Source organism: Nelumbo nucifera, chromosome 3 (genome assembly GCF_055504915.1).
Source record: "Nelumbo nucifera cultivar China Antique chromosome 3, China Antique-T2T, whole genome shotgun sequence".
Taxonomy (NCBI): domain Eukaryota; kingdom Viridiplantae; phylum Streptophyta; class Magnoliopsida; order Proteales; family Nelumbonaceae; genus Nelumbo; species Nelumbo nucifera.
Window position 1 is genome coordinate 23,455,217 of NC_142651.1, and position 21,570 is coordinate 23,476,786.

The 21,570-nt window shown below is 35.9% G+C and overlaps 3 protein-coding genes across 5 annotated transcripts; 1 reads left to right on the plus strand and 2 right to left on the minus strand.

Moving 5' to 3' along the window:
- Nucleotides 1–1,287: 1,287 nt before the first annotated feature.
- LOC104602196 (uncharacterized) lies at nt 1,288–2,284 on the minus strand. The gene is made up of 3 exons (XM_010265806.3): nt 2,044–2,284; nt 1,612–1,722; nt 1,288–1,544 (listed from the first exon to the last, which is right to left on the minus strand). Exons 1-3 carry the CDS (start codon nt 2,150–2,152, stop codon nt 1,414–1,416), a joined length of 351 nt encoding a protein of 116 aa, XP_010264108.1. The 5' UTR covers nt 2,153–2,284; the 3' UTR covers nt 1,288–1,413.
- Nucleotides 2,285–6,761: 4,477 nt separating this feature from the next.
- On the plus strand, nt 6,762–13,471 carry LOC104602203 (protein ABA DEFICIENT 4, chloroplastic-like). Of its 2 annotated transcripts, none has more exons than XM_010265817.3 (6): nt 6,762–7,014; nt 8,423–8,651; nt 12,442–12,542; nt 12,640–12,768; nt 12,932–13,020; nt 13,162–13,471. In XM_010265817.3, the coding sequence occupies exons 1-6, from the start codon at nt 6,970–6,972 to the stop codon at nt 13,307–13,309; spliced, it is 741 nt and encodes a 246-aa protein (XP_010264119.1). In that variant the 5' UTR covers nt 6,762–6,969; the 3' UTR covers nt 13,310–13,471. The 2 variants fall into 2 exon arrangements, with proteins under 2 accessions (XP_010264119.1, XP_019054269.1); XM_019198724.2 differs by having other exon boundaries at nt 8,528–8,651.
- A 3,666-nt stretch (nt 13,472–17,137) lies between these two features.
- Nucleotides 17,138–21,199, minus strand: LOC104602218 (universal stress protein A-like protein). Of its 2 annotated transcripts, none has more exons than XM_010265832.3 (4): nt 20,848–21,198; nt 20,368–20,459; nt 18,776–18,894; nt 17,138–17,379 (listed from the first exon to the last, which is right to left on the minus strand). In XM_010265832.3, exons 1-4 carry the CDS (start codon nt 21,059–21,061, stop codon nt 17,292–17,294), a joined length of 513 nt encoding a protein of 170 aa, XP_010264134.1. In that variant the 5' UTR covers nt 21,062–21,198; the 3' UTR covers nt 17,138–17,291. The 2 variants fall into 2 exon arrangements, with proteins under 2 accessions (XP_010264134.1, XP_010264140.1); XM_010265838.3 differs by lacking the exon at nt 17,138–17,379 and adding an exon at nt 17,425–17,583 and having other exon boundaries at nt 20,848–21,199.
- Between the last annotated feature and the right edge of the window lie 371 nt (nt 21,200–21,570).

Consider the following 21,570-nt stretch of genomic DNA (forward strand, 5'->3'; position numbering starts at 1 on the left):
TATGCATTATGAACATCTTCCCGTGCATAATAACATATAAGAGGATGAGATATTCCCCATGTGTGGCTGCGATTTTATGTAGGTAGATGTGGGTATTGGATAGAAAATCCAAACTCGTTTTATTGTGATTTTTTTATTGTTTTTAATTGTAATGAAAGTTGTAGTCTCGGTTTCCTATTTTGAAACTGGTATCACACGGGTTTCATTGTACATGGAAAAGGGTCCGTGTATATTTATAAATATATGCTTTGGGCATTTTTAACCTTTTGTGATGCGAGAGATTTTTGAGTTTGGCCTGTGGGTCGTTCCTTGGATCCTCTACAATTCATGTCTTGTGTTGTGTTTTGAGTTCTTCACTTTTAGTCTAAAGATCATTTTTCAGATTAAATTCAAAATTGTCGGTTGGGAGAAAACATGGTTTGTGGGATAAAATATAGTATTTGGGAAGAGAATACCTTTGTGGCAATTTTGTCTCTCTCTACTTCTAGGTCTCTCATCCTTTCTCATTGTGGTGGACATTTTATTTGTATTTGCTTTCCCTAGAGACATATGCAATCAACCGAACAGCATAAATCTTGTATTCTCATGGTTCGTGTATTTATTTACTTTTTTCTATATCTTATTGCCATTGAACTCATGGTCAAGGATGGAAATATTGCCCATAAAAGTGGGTCCCTGCCTCACTACAAATGGGATGGGTTTTCGCCCATGTAAAATGAAGATGAGGTGAGGATAGAGTCTACATATAATTCCTTGAACTCGCCACAAATTTAAGGGAAAATTTTCGATAGGTATCCTGTACTTTAGATTGAGTGTTAATTTAGTACCTGAACTTTAAAATAATCGTGACAATCTAGTACCCGGATTTTTATTTTGTGACGATTTAATATCCAATGTTAACCAACCATTAAATGATATGCAAAATGATAAAAATTTCCTTCAAGTGTCATCTAATTTTCTTTATCAACCATCCGGTGAAACCAGACCGGCAATGCCGCCTATTCATCATCTCGCCTCTTCTCTTTGACGGAAAAACCTTTTCAAGCACTTCTGTTTGCTTCTTCTCACTCACCATTACCTTTTTTGGTTGTTCTTTGGGATACTGCACTGCACTGGAATTTCTTTTGCTCTTCTGAAACATGCCGTTTCCATCGCTCACAGCTTCATCCAAAATTGAGATCCACCGATGGTACTGACCCCTGTTCTATTGTTTACCAGAGAAACGGCAACAACTGATGTATACAGACTCGTATTTATTTGTTTCCCCTACTACCTAACAAAAAACCATTTCTTCTTCTTCAGTAAAATCTTCTTTTTCCCAATCAAAAATAAAATTTCACCATAATCAACTCCTAAACTTCCCTCTTATCTTCTTTCTTCATTTTCTACATTATTCCCAGCAGAACTGAAACATCAGTAGTAGATTAGTAAAACTGTTGTAGTCCAATCTTGGGGGAGGCGTATATCATGGTTCATAGATCCCTGAGAGCGGTAGCTCCTCTTCTGTTGAGACAAGGAGGCATTACTCCGAGCAGTCACCAGATCTGCAATATCCGGTGTATGCGTCACCAACTTGAAAAGGGAGTTGAGGAAACTCAATAACTCGCCTACCATTTTCAGTTGCAGCAAAAACTCCATGGATGCGTGGACGAGCACCCATGTCGTCGAAGTTCAACTTCAAGGCATGCACCACTCTTGCAGGAAGTAGAACTGTCGAACACGCTGATATAAAAAAAACACAAGTTAACCCCATGAAACCCAGATGCAAAACAAATACTACCACCTCCGGCCACCCAAAAACAACTCATCAAAACGAACCGAAATACAAACCCAGTATTTGTAACAGACATCCAGATGAAAGGAAAAAAAAAAACTTATACAGGCCCCGAACAAATTAAAAAGAAATCGCATGGGAAAAAAACGAATCACTAAAACCCAACTCCATCAAACAAACAACACATCAATGAGAACAACGCCCCTGTAAAAGACATAGCTCATAGAAAGAGAAAAGGAACAGAGGTTTTAGAAGGGAACAAAAATTACCTGGTTTTTTCCGGGATTCAGCTGGGCTACCCATCCTACGAGGCAAGAAGACATCGGTTCCACAACACTCCCTTCTTGTACTAGAGCCTCCAAGGAAAACGACTCTCATACCCGAACCAGCTTGAGGCTACTGATGCAGAGGCCGCCACGCAGATGAAGATAAGCCCAGCGGGCGACCACCATATCTGCTGTTACCAAATCCGGTGCTTGGAGGTTTGCTAGAGATTGAAGTAACTCTTTGTTTCTTTTTCATTTTCTGATGAGGAACAGTGTTTAAGGGTAATTTTGACATTTTGAAAAATTTTAAATCGCACTTGAAGTCACGTGATATACATGGACCGTTAGGTATTAGATTGTGGCAAAAATTCGGGTATTAGATTGTCAGATTTTAAAGTTCAGGTACTAAATTGACATTGATCTAAAGTATAAGGTACCTATTAGAAATTTTCCCCAAATTCAATAATAAATTATTAAAATACTTCTAAATTTAATGTTAATTTCTAAAATACCCCCGAGTATAGAAGGTGACTTAGAAATCTCACTCCTCTCAAATTCCCAAAATCTTTCTTTGATATTTATATTTAAATGATAGAATATGATGTATTCTTAGGTGGTTGCTTCAAGGCAGGGAAAAGTTGAGAATTCCCCATCTCCATCAAGGATGGAGACGAGGGTTAAATCGTTGCCTTGCCATTGGGGATGGGCCAAGGGCTGGAGTGATCATTTTTGGCCCAGCCTAGTCCCAGGTTGGGCTTTGGTCCAACACTTGAGGCTTGGCTTACAATATAATGTAATATATATTATTAATTATATAATGCATAATATACATAATATTTGTATTTTATAATATATTATGTTATGTATTTTTAATAATAAATTATATATATGCAAATATATTTTGTTTTATACTAAACTATGAAAAATCTAACATTCACATATGTAAATATATGAGTCAACTCAAGTATGAAGTTGTCGTCCTAGGCTAGGCCTTCAACTATAAAAGGATAGGCAAGTCTAGAATTATATAATGCAAGCTAGGCCAAGTCTAGAATTTAAATGAGGCACATGCCTTATTTTTTGTGCCATAGGCTCAAAGCCTAGTCAAGCCCAACCTAGCTTAGACCCATGCATTATTTTTTTCATGGATTATTATATTGTTTAATTTAATTTTTTAAATAATTAAATTTTTATTATTAGATGCCATAAGCCCACAATTTGGTTTGGCCCAAGTTCGACTATAACCCTAATCATATGTGCTAAGCCCAACCTAGGCCTAGTCTAGCTTGATCCATGATCACTACTAGTTGGGGTAGGGTAGGGAATTTTAGCTACTAAGCAAGGATGGGGAGTGGGTGTCTCACTAAGGGTGTTAATGGTATTCGAAAATTCGATTTCAAATTTGAGATTCGACATAAACAAATCGAATTCAGATAATTCAAATATCTAATTGGTCGAATTCGGATATAACCTACTTCAATTCGATAAATATCCGAACTCGACTGATGATTTAATTCTTATATATAATATATGAAATATTTAAATGTTTTATATAATTTATGTATATAATAAATAATTTATATATTTATTAATTACATAAAATAATTAATTGGTCAAATTCGAATTGAGTAGAATATTCAATTTTTTAATTGAATTCAAATTCGAATTTTCAATATCCATCGGATATTGAATCAAAATTTCTAATTGGATGTTGTCTAATTTAATTCAAATTTGATCCATTTACACCCCTATGCCTCACCCCAATACCAGCCCTATGATGTTGGTCGCACAATAGTTTTTCAAGGAAAGAAAAGAATAAAAAAGAAAGTAAAATAAAACCATTTTATAAGGTTCCCTACTTGCATCTTCCATGTGTTTATTGGGTGGTGTAGTGGAATTCTTGACCACCGAGATGAATATGGCATTGTTCCACAAATTCATTGAGGAGGTGTTTGATACAATGGTCATGGTGTTGTATCATTGTTGCGTTTTGAGTTGATCAATACAAATAAATATGCAAGAGAATGATTTTTTACTTGAAATGTTATGAAAACATTTTGATTTTTGAGTTGATAAATACAAATTGATATTTCTACCTAAAACATCAAATTTGGTAGTTCATAGATATATACATTTTATAATTGGAATGACACTCATATATGATGCGAGGTTGCAATCAAATAAAGCTCTAATCGAATAGTTCAAACTCGAATTCAATTAGACTCAATTCGAGTTCAAATCTTGGGTAAGCCCGATTAGTTATTCATACTTGAGCTGACCAATAAAAAGTTTGACTCAAAAGTTCATGAATTTAACTCAATTAATATATACGTACATATATATATAATATATATACGTATATATTATAGAATATAAAAATATAATTTTATAATTTATATGCTATATGATATAAAACTATACTATATATTATAAAAAATATCATATATATAATATATAAATATATTTATTTTTGAGCTTTTAAGCTAAATTTGAATTCGTTGAATATTTAATCAAACCGAGCTCGAACTAAAAAATATAGTTTGAGTCGAACTCGAACTCAAACTTAAAGCCAAGCCAAGACATGCCAAAATTGAGCTTAATTTGGCTTGATTGCACCCCTAATATGATGGACAACACATTTTTTACAAATTTGCATTGATGAACCCAAGCCACAATACCAAACATCCCCTCCCCCCAATTAAGCTGATCTGTTGGGATCCATATTTAATGTCAGATTGGTTCTTGAAAGTTGTGAAATGTGGAAAGTTTATGGAGGCCCTTAATCCACATGGAGCCATGGAGGTCTTGCCTCCCAAACTCAAAATACCCCTATTTAAGTTTTAGTCCTATATAATGACTTTGATTAAATGAGGTGGTATAGAGGTACAAATTAGTCTTGGTTGGTAAAGTTGAACTTAATCCTCACCTAACTAAGGTGATTTTTAGTATCATGGTTGTTTATACTTGAAGTGCTGTTATATGAGTGACACCTAGGTATTTTGCGTTTAAATGCCAATTTTTTGTATAGTTGAGTCTGTATTAAATTAAAACACTAATAAAACACTTCTACTACAAACATAAATCAAGGGATGTTGGGGATATATAAACACCAAATTAGCATTTTCTCTATTAGCTGCCCATTTGAAAAAATAATCTAATGATCTGGCTCTTAGTTGGCATCCTACATGGCAGAGTAGAGATATACTCTAGTGCATTGCATACTACCAAAGATGGATATGCACCATGGAATACCATAAACCCTACCTCTAAAACAAAGGATTTTTTGTTTTATGCTTGTAGAACAATTCGATCTTTACTTAGATGTTGATCCATGTGAAATAATAAGCCAATCATCAGAAATCATTTACTTTTATGACCATTGGATGAGAATCAAGTGTATGAAAGTGGTTTCATATTGAGTATAAATGTTTCATTTGAACATTTTAGGAGCAATGCCAATTATCAAACACAATACTGCACAAAACATTTGTTCAATACTTAGTCATGACAATGGTACTAAACACAACTTGAATGTATCGAACCTTCAATTGCAGCCCTAACCCAATCTGATCTTCAACTCAAGACTTACTACCGAACCAAAAATTCAAGATTCTCAACCACTATCCAAGTCAATCGTGAGATTGGATTGAAAATAGTTGTGCTTAGGGTTGGCCTAAATTGAGGGTGTGAGTTGGGCTAGGTTAAGTTGGCTGATGTCAACTCTAATCCAACCTAAGTTGTTGAATTCTCAACCTGATGACATCCATATGGGATGGACTCTTGTTTGAGCCCGGATCTCCTGTCCACGTTTATTACAGTCATACATGGAGAACATTTCATCCTCTGTATAGTATTATGTAAGGGGAGATATTCCCAATTCACGGGGGGTAGTGTATTGTGGGTAGGCGTGGGCAGAAGATCCGGAGTCCTCTTGTTGGGTTTAAGGTCTTTACTTTTTTTTTTCGTAAAAAAGGAAAAGAATAAATCTTCATAAATGGGCTAGGTTAGGAAAAGAATAAATATTGGTATTGCATACCGTACAATAAACTTGGATATAGTTGTATATAGTAATGCACTCTTAATATGCATGGATATAGTGAAAAGATATGGATATACTTAAAAACATCGGGAAACTCTTACAAATTTCACAAATATATCAATAACACTAATTCTAAGATTGAAATAAATACTAATAACTCTATTCAAGTGTTCATTCACCATTCATCATAAACCATTAACCTAAAAATATACTATGAACTGTTTTAATTGATAGATATACAAAAGAAAAAAAAACTATTGACTAAGTCAATGAATTCAATGGTTTAGCCGGTTGAACCATTAGACCATTTAACGCAATTAAGTAATGGATTTAGATATTTATTATTCTTTTTTTCTGTTTTTTTCATTTAAGCTCAGTTTGAAAAAAGTACAAATATAAATATATACAGTGCAAATAAATACAAAATACAAGTTTTTGCACTACTTGTACTCCTTTCAAATTAAGCCTTAATATCAAATAAATGACTAAGTTTATTATATTTTTTATATACTTATTTATTTTTATATTTATATATTTTAATTTATAATATGACCCATCGATTCAAACAATTGAATCATTGACCTGCCAGTGAGATGGTGATTCGGTTTCCGGGTCGGTTTTAAAAACCATTACCACAAAAAACAAAATGCAAATAGTGTAAGTGGGCATGAATGCTGTTGGATCAGGAAACCTGCTGAAGTGCTGAGTGCGGCAATAACCCCCCAGTCTGGGGGTCAGACTGAGAGCTGCGTGTCCTTTCGCCGCCCCTCGAGGACGGAATTCCACACCACTTCATTAAGTAGCATTTTTATGCGGAGAAGCAGATACCCATAAGCTAATTTGGATTTAATGTGTTTTTACTTTTTAGGCATCTCAGCTTCCCAGACGAGATGGTACTTTTAGCTTGCTCTTTCCGTTCTCATATCCCACTCAAGGTCAGTACTTCTGTATCCTCAATGCTTCTATAGCTCCTCTATTTTCGTTTAGGAACGATGAACCTAGATATTTGGTGTTGTTTGGTTTCTCTTCTCGGTAGATTGATTTTTATCAGTTTTCTGTTTGGTAGCTATACTCATACACCCGGCTAACTGGGTAAATTTCGGGTACAGTGGAGTTGGATACTTGGCATGTTTCTGAAATTTGAAATTTCTTTTTATCTTGGCATTTCATGTTTCTTTGGTTTGCCAAATTTCTGGTTGATTTGAATTGGATATTTGGTATACTTAGATTTCTGATTTAGTTATGTTGGCCATTAAACTTTTCTCTTATATAACCTTTTCTTTTCAATTTCCAAGCTGATAATGTCATGCCAAAGTATGTTGCGAGTCATAGATTAAATGTACCAGGAATATGGGAGCTCTTTTCTCTTTTCCTTTATGGTTTTCCTCAACTTGGTAACTGGAATGTGATGTTGGCCCATTGTTCTTTCTGTCTTGCTTTTTATACTGAGACGTTTCTGTTATTATGCACATTTTTCATTTTGTGAATACCTATGTATTTTATTAAGCATGCCTTACAGTTTTGGTTAAGGTTTTCTAATACATAATAGAAACTTTGATCTGGGTAATTTGGTTGATTATGCAATTTTGAATTCCTCTGTATTTAATTATGCCAAATTTCTTCGTCTCTTCCTCCATAATCGTATCAGATGTTTTCTATCTTAATGCTTCATAACTATTTACAGTACTTAATTTATGTTTTATGCATATTTAACCCATCTGGATACAGCATATCCATCATCAAGATTTTAGGTGGGTATGAATTTTAGATTTTCTCTTGGTTATTTGGTGTACTTATTTTTCATTGACTTTGATTATTTAATTCTTGGGAAGGTGATAATGATTTCTCTAAATGATAATATTGTGATGATTCAGAGCAAGTTACACATGATCTGGAGAGTGGAGAGATAGACATACAGTGGACATATTAGATATTAAGATGGGCAATTGAGATGTAAAATATGATGAATTAAGCACGAATGATACAGACTGGCATCTGAGCCTAGACTCTTATTAAACTTTTAAAAGCTCCTCCTTTTTTGTTTATTTTTAACTTTGAAATATCTTCCTTTTCTAAAAGAAATTCTTAAGTTTTTTGGTTTGAATTCCTTTCATCTGGATCATATTACACTCTAATGGAGCATGAGTCATAATAATAGTTCTTTTCTAAAAGAAATTCTTAAGTTTTTTTGTTTGAATTCCTTTCATCTGGATCATATTACACTTTAATGGAGCATGAGTCATAATAACAAGTATTTCCAGTGTGCACAATCTGGTACAAAGATAAGTTTTGTTTCTGGCGATGTAATATATTTTTCTTATGTCGATAGAGTCATCCTTGTAGGTTGGTTGGTTTTGGAAGATAAAGCAATCTCATCCTACACCTGAGATGGAACATAAATCCATGGTTGCTCTCAGAGGTATGAATACTGGACTTTTTGGTCAACAGGTTCCAAGAATTGGGAGCATGCTATACAGTGAGTGGAATTTCATAAGGGGATCAAGACATTTCCTCAGTCCAAAAATTGCAACTTTTGTACCTCACAGAAAAGGCCGTGGAGTATATGCTTCATGTAATCTTGGTTCCTTTTTCTTCAACCTCTCTGTCATTGACTCTTTTTTTCCCATACAAATAGATTTTTATCAGAAAGGTTGCATAACTGGGTTTTTTCCTGACTGAATTTCATTACTAAAATCTCAGAACTATAGAATTATAACTAGGTTGCTTGTTTCATTCGCCCATTTGGTACAGAAAATTCTACTGTTGAGATTAGCCTTCTGCTGGTTAACACTTCTCATACTATACTTGTGGTCGGGTAGAAACTCTCAAAATATCTGGACTGCCTGGACATCAGACCTTAATATTTTTCCTTTCTCCATGCACGATCCTATTAAGGAGAGGGAGATTAAGTTTCTCCATACATTCTATAAGTAAAAACCCCTGCATCGCATCCCAGGGTTTAGAGAGATAAGACTTGGTTCACATGTCTTCTTCGTGATAGAATGTTCAGGGTGCTCATGGCCTTCTTTGCAGCATGTCTTTTGGGTAATGAGGAAAGAGCATTAATCTCTATTCTTGATTTTAAGATCATGTGGCGGCAATGTCTTATTCCCATGGCTTTCCACAAACAAGATTGCCCTTCTCCATGTCACTTGCCTTACAAAACAGAAAATATCTCTTTTGGCTCGCTTTTCAGACTTATGGTTCTTAACCCTAGGAGAATGCAGTTCTTTAAAATATCCATATTTGCACATGTCATGCAAGGGACTGGGGAGTTTCTTAATTCTCCTAGGCAGATGCAACATATCTGTTCAACCCTCTGGTGGTACTGTCCTTGTTGAATACAATGTGTATGATCTCCCACAAGTAACTTGACTGGCTGATACTCAAAATAAATGCAACAATTGACAAATTCACTTTTAGGTTTTGTCTCTTGTCAATTCCAAGCTTCCTTGTTTCTCAGTGGTAGAAGCTGAAATCATCCTCTTGCAGATGCTTGGGTGTAATGATAGGCCTCTCCACAGCATGCAACTCCATAAAAACCAGATCTTATCTGATTTCAGCGAGGAGAGTAATCTTTAGACTAACCTGAAGGATTAAGAGCTTCATTTGGACCTAATAAGTAATAGCTCCAACCTACATGCTGATATTCTAGGAATCTATTTCAACACATCAATCATATCATTGAAACCTTGATGCAACCAGTGTCTTTCTCTCAGTGCATCAATTTTCAAGTGAAGTTGTTCTCAACACACTCTAGCCACTTAAGCAAGGCATGCAGTTCTAACTGTATATTAAACTTTTGAATATTCATAATGATACCATATTGCATATTATGTTGTTTGATAATCAGTTCCTGAGCATGAATTCTTGTTTGTGTCCCAATACACCTTACACCCCAAATTTTACTGTGGTTTAGTGTTTTAAGTGGCACGTGAAGCTGATGCCTTGAGACTTGTCTCAACTTAAGGAAAATGCTCCAAGGCTCAACCTTGAGGGTCACACCCAAAATTGTAAGGGACATGTTGAAACATTGAGATGTCTTGTGTCAAGAACAAGCTTTGTCATTTATTAGCTTTAAGGGTTCTCATCAAAAGATCAAGTTAAAGATTAATTTTAAGGGTTTTTTTTTTTTCTTTTTTCTTCCATATTTGTGTCTAAGTGATCTATTTAACTATATAGTGTTTGTAACACCCAATTTTTTTCCTTTTTACACTGGAAGCTTTCTGATAGCCATGGAGAGTTTTGAAAGTGCAATTAATTTTTTTTAGAGCTCTTAATAATTCCTATTTCTTGTTTATATGACGATCAATTCATTTTTACATTCTTCTTACATAAAACTGTTATCCTTTTATGCATATTTCTATAATTAATCCCATTTTGGTTCATGTATTTTCTTAAAAGAAAAATCTCCTGAGACTTAAAGCCTCACACTGAGTTAGAAGATCGTAGTGCCTTGTCTGAAACCTCTGCCACTTTAAAAAATTGATGTGTGTTTCCTCATTATTAAGAGTTAATTATTCAGTAATTTAATCCTGCTCCAAGTTGGGGAAGAAGGAGATCACTTTGGATTGGGAAGCTTATTTTCATTGCTATCATTATAAGGAGTGTTTCACGCTGTTGCAGTTATATATTTAACACAAAGATACGTATAAAGTCAAGAATCTTACTCATTTGGGACATGATTAGTTTTGTATTTAATTTTCTCACAACTGTATTGAGGATGTAATAATTATATCTTCACATTTTTATATATGGCTTGTCAATTTGCAGCCAACTCCCAAGGTTTACTAGAGCAAGAAAAACATTCATTTATGACCATAACCATGTCTGTGCACATGGTCATAAGAAAATTTCAGAATTTTAATAAAACCTAAGAAAATATTTTGCATTTCCCCAAGGTCTGGAACTACAACATCTTGGAATAAAAAAAATATCAAAATATCCTTAAGAATTTTCCCTTTATTTTGAAAAACTTCAATATATCACTGAAGTTCTCAATTTTTCTTGTGTAAATATTTCAAGTTTTGATGAAATATTAACGGCATTTTACCAATTTTTCCAAAAGCAATTAGAAACAATCATGGGATATAGAAACACCCTAACAAGAATTTTATATAAAATTAAGAATAAAAGGTGTTTGTATTTGTTGATTGTAGACCTTTGAATCAAGAGCTGTAACTGGATTCTTTAGAATATACAGCTCTTTTAAATTTTTTATTAATAATTGGTTTAAAAATAATTAACTCTTTATAATAAGGGGATTGATTTGGGCAAATCGCAATGTTTATATGGGGTCACATCCTTAATCATTGGTAAAGGATACATGCTTTTAAATACAAAAACACTAACATGTTTCGGCTTCTATCATTACCAACAGTGATTTACTTGTGTCTTTTTACTAGAGATATATTGGTTTATGAAAATGAATTAATCTGGGTATATCACATTGTTTATATGGGGGCACATCCTTAATCATTGGTCAAAGGATACATGCTTTTAAATACAAAAACACCAAGTGTTCTGACTTTTATCATTACCAACTGTGGTTTACTTGTTTCCTCTCACTGGAGATGTATTGATTTATCAAAATGGAATGCGCCCAAATCTGTCTCCTACAATAATCAATTAGTCATATGCTAACATAATAACCATTGTAATACTCAACTCAGCTGAACTCAATTAAACCTTGTCCCAACTATATGGGGTCTTCTGCATAATCCTGTTCCACCATTCTATTCTGTTGAGTGCCATATCCCTTGTTAAATTATGGGCCTTAAAATCATAATAACAGATAATTAATATTTAATCTAATAATATGGCCGTACAAGTCAAGATAAAGATGATTTTAAAGAGCCTCAAACGAAAGAAGTAAAGATGTGAGAGTTATACTTTGTTTTTAAGGATATTCACTTTTTTATGATGATAAATTAGATGCTCCCATCAATGTCTATTTATGGTTTTTAATATTTTATTGTTTGTTGTATATAGTACATTGTCACTGATGATATACCTCTTTAATCACTTCTTTAACTGTCGCACTAGTATTCCCTTATTTCCTTGATGCAGAGTCTCATTATTTAGCCCTCGTCAGCATTGAAGAATTCCCTCCATCAAGTTATGGAAATAAAGGAGTTTCAACTGATACCTTTGATATGAGAGAATAGAATATGTTCTCATATTTCTTTATATTCTTTTACATTGCAAAATCCATCTTGTAGGTTGCAATTTAACATTGTTGAGAACCTTATATTGTGGTCCTCATATTTCTTTCGTATATATTTTTTTTCAATGTTGTTGACTCTGGTGCTGTTATTAACAAAAGGTTCTATAATTCTTGTGATGGTTATTTTCTCTTTCAGGGTTTGTGAGTTCTCAAATCGCTAGGAGTGTTTTCACCTTGGGAACAGTTGCTGTTCTGCCATTTTATACACTTATGGTTCTGGCTCCCAAAGCTAAGTTGGTATGCTTTATGTGATTGATTTGTGGCTTATATCAATGACATTGAACTAGAGATCAATTACATACATACTTGCTTTATTGCATCCCTTTTAGTGCAGACCAAGAGGTCAATTGAGAGTACTGTGCCATATGTCATCCTTGGACTTCTGTATGCATATCTCTTATACCTCTCTTGGACACCTGACACCATACGGTTGATGTTTGCAAATAAATACTGGCTACCGGAGGTATGTACTCAAGCAGCATGTTACAGATTCAAATTGTCATGATATCCCCATTGATTTTCCAACAAGGTTATATTGTTGATTATCAGAAAAAGAAAGGGGAAAAGGTTTCTTGATCTCCACTTCCCAATTTCTTTATTGGTTACAAATTCTTGGCTCTGCTCAGCTGTCCAGCATAGCAAAGATGTTCACAAGTGAGATGACTTTAGCTTCTGCATGGATACACTTGTTGGCTGTAGATCTCTTTGCTGCAAGGTTTATCACTCTCTCTCTCTCTCTCCATGTTTTTACCTGCAGTGAGTATGATTACCTTGTCTCTGTTAAGGAGGTGATAATTGATAAGGTATTTTTATTGGAATTGCAACTCCATATTTATGTCTTTTGGTATCTATGCAGGCAAGTGTATCTAGATGGATTGGACAATGAGATTGAGACCCGGCACTCAGTTTCTCTGTGCCTATTATTTTGTCCCATTGGAATTGTTACTCATGTTATCACAAAGATACTAGCCAAAGGAGCTCAGAATACTCAGAAAACCACGTGACTGGAATAGAGTTAATGCAAAATGAATGGATCTTGAAGGACAGAATTTTATGTCTGAAAATTCCAATCAAATTCTTATAGTGTTTTGTTTCATTTTTCATTCCACACTTTACGGAATGGACCAACATATTGCATTTCTTCTATGAGGAGATCACAGTTTACATTTAATTTTTGCTTTAACCAAATGGATGAGTTCAAACATCGCTCTGGAATTGGAATTGCTGGATTTGATGAAGAAATTGGCTTGGATATTGAAACCTCTGAGTTGTCAACTCTGAAACTTTTCAGTCCAGCCTTCTCGATAAGCATCCTTGCTGAAACACTCCATTCAAGAAGGTTTCCAAACAATGCATCCTCCCTCAGGCTGAGTCAGCCACCTCCTTTAAATGAAACCATATCTCATCAGCACTCATAAGAGGGGAAAAATTCAGGACGAAAGAGAAAATCTTCAAAACTTCATCATTTCCACTTGCTGACAAGTCTTCCTTCGCTTGGAAAGGTAACGCACGGTAGCGAAAGATGAGACGTCAGAAGGTTCCTATGCACTATGCGAAGTTCACAGTTTCACACCATTAACTTATCATCATCATCAAACGTATAGTATGAAAAGTATTTCTATTATTAGAATTCTCTCTCTCTCTCTCTCTCTCTCAACGTATAGAAGGACAAACCACTGCTTGTCATTCTTGGCCTTTGAGAAGGAAATGGACTTCATTAGAATCCAAATATTAACTTCTGTCTCTATACTTTTCTCTTTCCGGTCATTCATGGTTGGGGAGTGTGTGGGCATCTCACTGTATCTGTGAATGTGGGATAAATATGTTATTTTTTTCCTCTAATTAATAGGAAAAATCCTTAAACCTCCCCCTAAGGTTTTTAGCACTTACTAAACCTTCCCATAGTTTTACCCTTAATCCTTGAACATCCCTTGTCAAAGGTTTCTACCGATAATTTTGGCAAAATGGAATAAATATGAATCTGATACCCAAAATGCCCCTTTGTGTGTGTGTGAGAGAGAGAGAGAGTGAGATTATTGTTGTTCAGCGTGGAACCTATCTAATGGTGCTGTTCCAATCTTCATTACCTACTTAGAATAAACAATTCATGAAGGGAATCCGAAGGATTTTGAAAAAATCTTGAGGTGGGCACCTCATTGCTGTTATGATGAGGGTGTCGTCATGGCAGCACAGGTCTAGATGGCTTCAACGTAGCTTAGGAAAACCTACTTATTCTGCAATTCATGAACCGAAGTCTATATGGTTCCACTGTATGTATTCAAACGTGGAAATCCCAATCCATTATGAACAGAAGAGTAGCTCATGCCATTAGAATAGAAGGCCTTGTACCTCGTTGAAGGCTGACATGAAGGATTTTGGGGTTATGGACATGTGGCATGTCATGAGTCCAGATCTGCTCCTCACACTGACCGCACAACCTGTTCTGGCTGTACATCGGGAATATCTCCCATACTTGCATTTATTATTCATGGGGAGGTGTTCTCAATACAGGATGGGACGTGGCTGTGAGATCAGTGTGAGGTGAACTCTATGAGGAATAGATCTCAATTCGCATCTCACAAGTCTGATCTCTTTGGTGCAGTACAGCAGAGTATTGGGAGATCAAATCAGCGCCCCACAGGCACTTCACATGCACATCTCAGCGTACATTGGGAACATCTCCTTGTCAATGAGAGATGTTCCCAATAAGAGATGTGTTGTGAACTCGGGTATTGTGGTTGACTTAGTGGAGTGGAGGATGGATTAACCAAATCGTATATGGAGTGACAAAACACAAAACATCACCAATTGGCTTTCCAAGTTGACCCAATAAATGATGATGATGACGCTCATGATAATGGCAATTTAACACAGCATGGTGACTAGACCTGTTCATGGGCCGGGTGGCCCAACGGGCTGGCCCGGCCCGGCCCCCGGATGGGCTTGAACAGGTGTATGGGCCCACGGGCTTAACCTCAGGCCAAAAAGCCCAGCCCGTAATAAATTCGGGCCGGGCTCGGGATTTGCCAAAATAGCCCAGCCCGAACCGACCTATAATTAAACCTAAAAACCCTAGTTGAATACCCCTCTTTTTTTCACCTCTTTCCCTTATTTTTCCAGCCGAACCCTTCTTCTCCACATCCTCTTTCCCTTCTTTATATTTTTTTTAATGTAAATAAATTTTGAATTTATATTCTTTTTTTAGTGTAAATAAATTCTGATTTATATTGATTATTGAATAGGGAAACATTCTATTTTTTTTATTAAGTCGGGCTTCGAGCTTTTTATCAGAGCCGGGCTCGGGCCCAAGTTGTAGGCCCGTTGGTCGGGCCGGGCTCGGGCTCGGGCCTAACATATTTCCATTAATGAAGAGTAAAAGCCCGGCCCGGCCCATGAACAGGTCTAATGGTGACTGCTGAGTTGGTGAGAAAGTATGGTTTGCAAATTGTAATGAATGAAGATAGATCCCAAGAGAAGAAAAAGCAGAGGGGTCCCTCTCTGTTTTTTTTTTTTTTTTTTTTTTTTCTTTTTCTTTTAGGCTCAGTTTGGAAAGAGTACAAATGCAAATATGTACGGCGTAAATACATACAAAATATAAGATTTTGCATTTTACATATTTACATTTGTACTCCTTCCAAACTCAGCTTTAATAGCAGGAAATTCAGTTAAGAGAGGCGAGGCCAGGCCACACCCCAACAATCAGAACGAACTTTATCAGATCATTCCAAAATCTGGACATCTCTCCAGACCTGAGATCTCTGGTTCTGGCCGAATGATTGGTTTCTCTAAAAATATGATGAAAAGAGACATGCAAGCCCAAATCTCTTATCCAAAATTATGTTTTCTGTACGCCAAAGAGGAGAGATAGAGCTCTTTTTTTAATCTTCAGACGGTCAATAATCAATTTTCCATCCCCTTCAATTCGAACACTGCTCCACTCCTTTTCGATAGTCAGCAACATTGCTTCTCTTTCCGCTAGAACTTCCGAAAATGGGATTAGTAGGACCATACATGATATAATGATTCCATTAATTTTAATCTGCAAATGCTTACATTCTATTCCTTTCTGTTGTTGAAGGAAGATGAGAATTGTAAAAATAACATGAATGAGAGTGAATAAGAAAAGTAACTAAAAAATCCCGTTTGCAAATCAAAGCTTTTTTAGACTTGCAATTACACCAAATCTGATTTCTCTGGAACCCAGTTTCCTACCCACTCTTTACCCGCATCTCTATTATGAATTGAAAGATGTGTGACTGCAATTCACGGCGGGTAGAGAATGGGTAGGAAAAGTGAGTAAAAAATCCCGTTACTCTCTGTGCCCTCTTGGGAAGGACTTTCATGTAATAGCTTCTACGTTGCAAGGTAAGCCCCATATGAAATCGACTCTCCGGTGAAGTTAATTTTGGCAGCTTCTTCGAAGCATCTCAATCTACACTAAAGTAAAGCCCTCCCAAACGGCCTTCAATCTCAGATGATAAATATCTCATCAAGCAGAAAAGCTCTACTCCATGTGGAATATCTCATACTCGGCTGACATAACAGACTATGCCCTTCATTTATGGATGAAATTCTTCTATGATCCTTAGGAAGGGACAGAATCGGAGACCGGATTCAGTACTCGCGATATTTATACTCATACCGCACTCACAACATTTACAGCCGTGCATTTGGAACATCTCTCTACTTGTATTTTTTTCATCCTGTAGGGCTGCTGCAAGTGGACGGTGTGAGTACAAATTTTGTGAGGACGGAGTCCAGATTCAGAGGGATTGCATCGACACATGCTTTCGGCAAGCCGAAACCGAAAAGCATTTAACAGAAATTCTGAATTAGAAAAGAAGGAAGAGAAAATCTATAACAGCCAAATTCAAATATCCATAGCTTGAGTCTGCTTCCTTACAAAACAATCTCTTCACTCTATCAAACAACATATGCATGGGGGAATTTTGTATTTTTCCAAATGATCTGAAGTTTGTAAAGTGATCAAGCTTTCTCTTCTTGTTTCTTCACTACAAGAACAGGACACTTGCAATGATTAACACAATAGTTACTCACGCTTCCTAAGAAAGCCCTGTTTCAACGAATTCATATTAGTACTTAACTATAAAATAATACATCAACTGTATTTCAGAAACTTTCATCTAATAGGATGTGTTAAGCAGATTCTCTATTCATTTTAAGATGAATTATTATCAATATATTCTCTTATTCGAACTTTTAAAACAAAAATCATGAGGTGAGCCACTACAGTATATTAGCTGCTGCCAGAATTTGCCTACAAGAGAATAGAGCTGAAGTTAAAGGATGGACAAAAGAAACCACTTTGGTAGAATGTATTTATAGCATACGCACGACCTTAGAAGCCATTTGTGATATTAGAATCCTAAGCATCATATATGTCATATTTCAGTCATATACTAGGGTGCATAAGCACAGAACCAGTTGTCACAATTAGGAAATTTAGATGTGTATGAGCCATGTAGTTGGTCTGTTTGCATAGAGCAAAAATAAATGTTTCTGAAACAGAATTTAGAAAATGGGTCAATCGAAAATGGTAATTCAGTAGATTCCTTTTGATCGCTACCGTTTTACATGAAATCCTGATGGCCCGTTTGGTTCATGGGAATAGGGGTTTGGAATCAGAATCAGAATGATCCACTCCAATTCCAACTGTTTGGTTGGGTGGAATCAGAATCCCATTCCCATTCCTGGTGGAATGGCCATTCCTCCCTCCCCCTCCCTTGGGAGTGAAATCCCATTCCAGCTTATTCCAATTCCTGTCTGAACCAAACAGACTATGGCAATAGACCATTCCTATCCAATTCCGAGGGATTGTGATTCCGATTCTGACTATGAACCAATTCCCCCTCTCCATTGATTATTGTCAAATTTAGCACCAATAGCTCTCAGTTGATTAGCTTAATAAGGAAATTGTAGGGAGAAGATGTCAATAACAGATAGCCATAAAATACAATGTCCATATCCAAACCACCCCTCCCTAGACCCCATATTTCTGTGACCAGTAATGGGTAATGACCTTTTATGAGATAGCCATGAAATGCCCTACACCCCTCCCTTACAACAAGGTGGTGTTGTCAATGTCCCGCTGGAAATACTTGTCAGTGTTCCCATTTTTCACCAAGGGTGCCGCTAGAAATTTTGGCCAAGATGCAAACATAAAAGGGTAAAATGGGCTTCTGGTAGCATATGAACTCAACTATTATAGTTGCCCTTACACTGCACAAGGTTAGGGGTAATTTGCAAGGAATCTATAAAACGCAAGTGAATCTTGCAAAATACAAAGCACAAGAGCAAATAAAACCAGCACACTTAAAAATAAAGATTGCACACAAAAAGAACCCTAAAGTTAAACTAAGGCTAGAAAGTAATGATTTGAGAGCATATGGATATACATGCAACATCACATTGTTGCACTGGAAATTCAACTCCAAAGGAAAACTACTGACCTTTTCAGAGTTCCCCGTCCATGACTACCTAAAATAAGTAGATTGATCTTGAACTTTTCAACTGCATCACATATGACCTCCTTTGGATCCCCAACTTCTGTGATTGTCTCTGCAACAACCTATTGTGAAATAAACTATAACTATTATATTGGGGCTCAGTTGTAAGGCTGTAAAGCAAAATATTAGGTGGAAATTTTAAAGTCTAATGGGGTAGCCGAGGCTACTCAATTTCTGTACTAATTCTCATCTCATTTTTCATAATAAAATCACCTTTTCTGATAAAAAAAGAAAAAACTATAACTTTTATATTTCAATCATGCACATGAAGGTGCACATGTCTAGATGCAGAAGGACACATCTTGATCATGTATTGATATCAGACATAAAAAGGAAAACTAGAAACAATATGTAGTTGGACAAACAAAAGACAGGAGCTATTGATCAGAAATGCTTGTGGAATACCATCACTTTACCAGCATGCTAATGGAATACCATTACCATTTCCTAATGGGAGTTTTTGGCTATTCTTTATACAATATTATTATATGGATTAGATTTTGTTTCCAATCCATAGCTAACCTATAACCAAACTTAAATAAAGAATCCTTTTTTTTTCTTTTGATCAGTATTAAATATAGAATCTTTTTCAGCAATAAAGATATAAAATTATCTAAGATTAACAGCAAAGAATAAGTAACATTTTTTACTCGTTTTTTCTGTTTAGTTATTTCCACATATAGTTTTCAGAACATGACCAAGTATCTCATTAAAGAAAGAAGCATCTTATCCAAATTCCAAAATAAATAAAATAGTAGATCCATAAAGCTTTGCTTTTGTCTAGATAAATAAGAAGAAATCAGGGATACAGAAGATCGTCTCTAACCAAGACACGTTTTATGAGTTTATACTACTGCCTTAGGCTGTTCCAGCAGGTTTCCACAACCAATAAGGCATAATTCTTATCCTCAAGTATAGAAGGTCATGGGTTTCTCTAGTTCCAAACAGAGAAGTACCTCTGAAAGTCCTCCAGATGCTAGTGAAATTTCTAAGAGATACTATGGAAAATCATCATTTCTGGGGTTTCATTACATCCATCAAGAAGAATATCCTTATTAGAGTCATTCAACATCTTGCCAATTGACTTCAACTGAAGGAAGAAATTGTTTGGCTCCCCAAAGATTTTCATATTCCTTTGCCCTCACAATCATTACATTTGTAATTTGTACCAAGTTCTGCGCACCCAATCCCAAAGTTTCCAGGTTCTTCATATTCTATTCCTTATATTCATTTTAGAAAACACTGCATTAAGCCAAATGGTCAACTAGAAATACCAAATGTTTCATTGTTCTACCACCACCTTGGATTAATCATCAAAATTACTAGCAGAAGAGCCTAATTCCCGGGTCAACCGGTTTGGGTTGCAAAACGTTGCCTTTTCTGAGCAATCTAAGGATCTTCTTGGTTGTACCATGCCATTGAATCACTACGGTATCTCAATTGACAAATTATGTTTGTGACTCCAGATCAGCTAGAAACAAAATTAAAATTTTGTTCGGAAAATTTTGGAGAAAAGAAATAAGTGAAATGAGTACCCCTTGAGTAGCGCAGATGTCTTTAGCTTTTTCCAGAAGAGCCAAAGCGGCCTTCCTTTGATGTTCTTGTACAGATTTAATCAACTCGGGATCTGTGTAACAAAGAAAACATGAAACTAGTAAATAAAAGTCATGGTATCATAATAATTCCAAATCCATCAAAATAACAAGTCAGACAACTAAATCCATAGATTAAATCAGTTTATTACTCCTAAGACCTTCAGGGGAGACCAAAACCAAAATTAAAAAAAAAAAAAAAATTACACCCAAAACTCATTACTTTCACCGAATTTCTCCCTAAAACCAGGAAGTGACTTAGTAGCACCATTGCAATCAGCTAGAGGTCATAGACAAAGAACAAATCATGGTCTCTAAAAGGGAATAAAAAGGGAAAACAAGAGAAGAAAGAAAGACGATTAACTTCAGAAACCAAAACTGAGATCCCCCGAGCACAAAAAAAGGATACCGGTGGATCGTAACTGGTAGCAACACAAAACATGCGACCAGAAACGGGAGACGCGGCAGAGAGGTAAGCGAAATCAGCCAAAGACTGAACAGTGAAGATGATGAGCGACGACGTGGGGAAGAAATCTTGAAGATGGTCGAGTACCCACTTGAGCGCGTAGTGACTGCACTCGCTTTCATCAATAGCGATCATCACCTTCTTCTTACACCCTGGTTCTTCATTCGCCATGTTTTGGGGTTTCTTGCACACACAAACACAGTCATACACCTTTCCCTAATGTTAATGTTCTTACTTCTTCGGTCTGAGCTAATTCCAGTTTCAGCAGAAGCTCTCGACTCAGCGCCCTCTTTCAATAAATGCCACGTCAAGTTGGATTTGGACATCCAGCCAACTTAGAGAAGGGAGCCCCACAAGAGGAGGATTATCCATATCCCAAATTTTGAGAAGACAAAGTAAGGTGCCGTTTGGTAAGGATATATACTTCCACCAAATAAACTAAAAAAAATGAAAACACAGGGTGTCCAGCTTCTAAACAGCCAACAAAAACCAAGTTTACTGATAAGGTGTTAGCGCAAACAGCTTAAAATTATAGGATTAATTGATATAAACCGTCTGATATCTGATGTTGAGTTAGTGCATGAATAAAAAATACTCAACCTTAGTTATCCCAAGAAAAGGTCAACCTTACATTCATTGAGGTTGAGGGGTACAACTCGGACGGATTGGTTCGAGCCGAG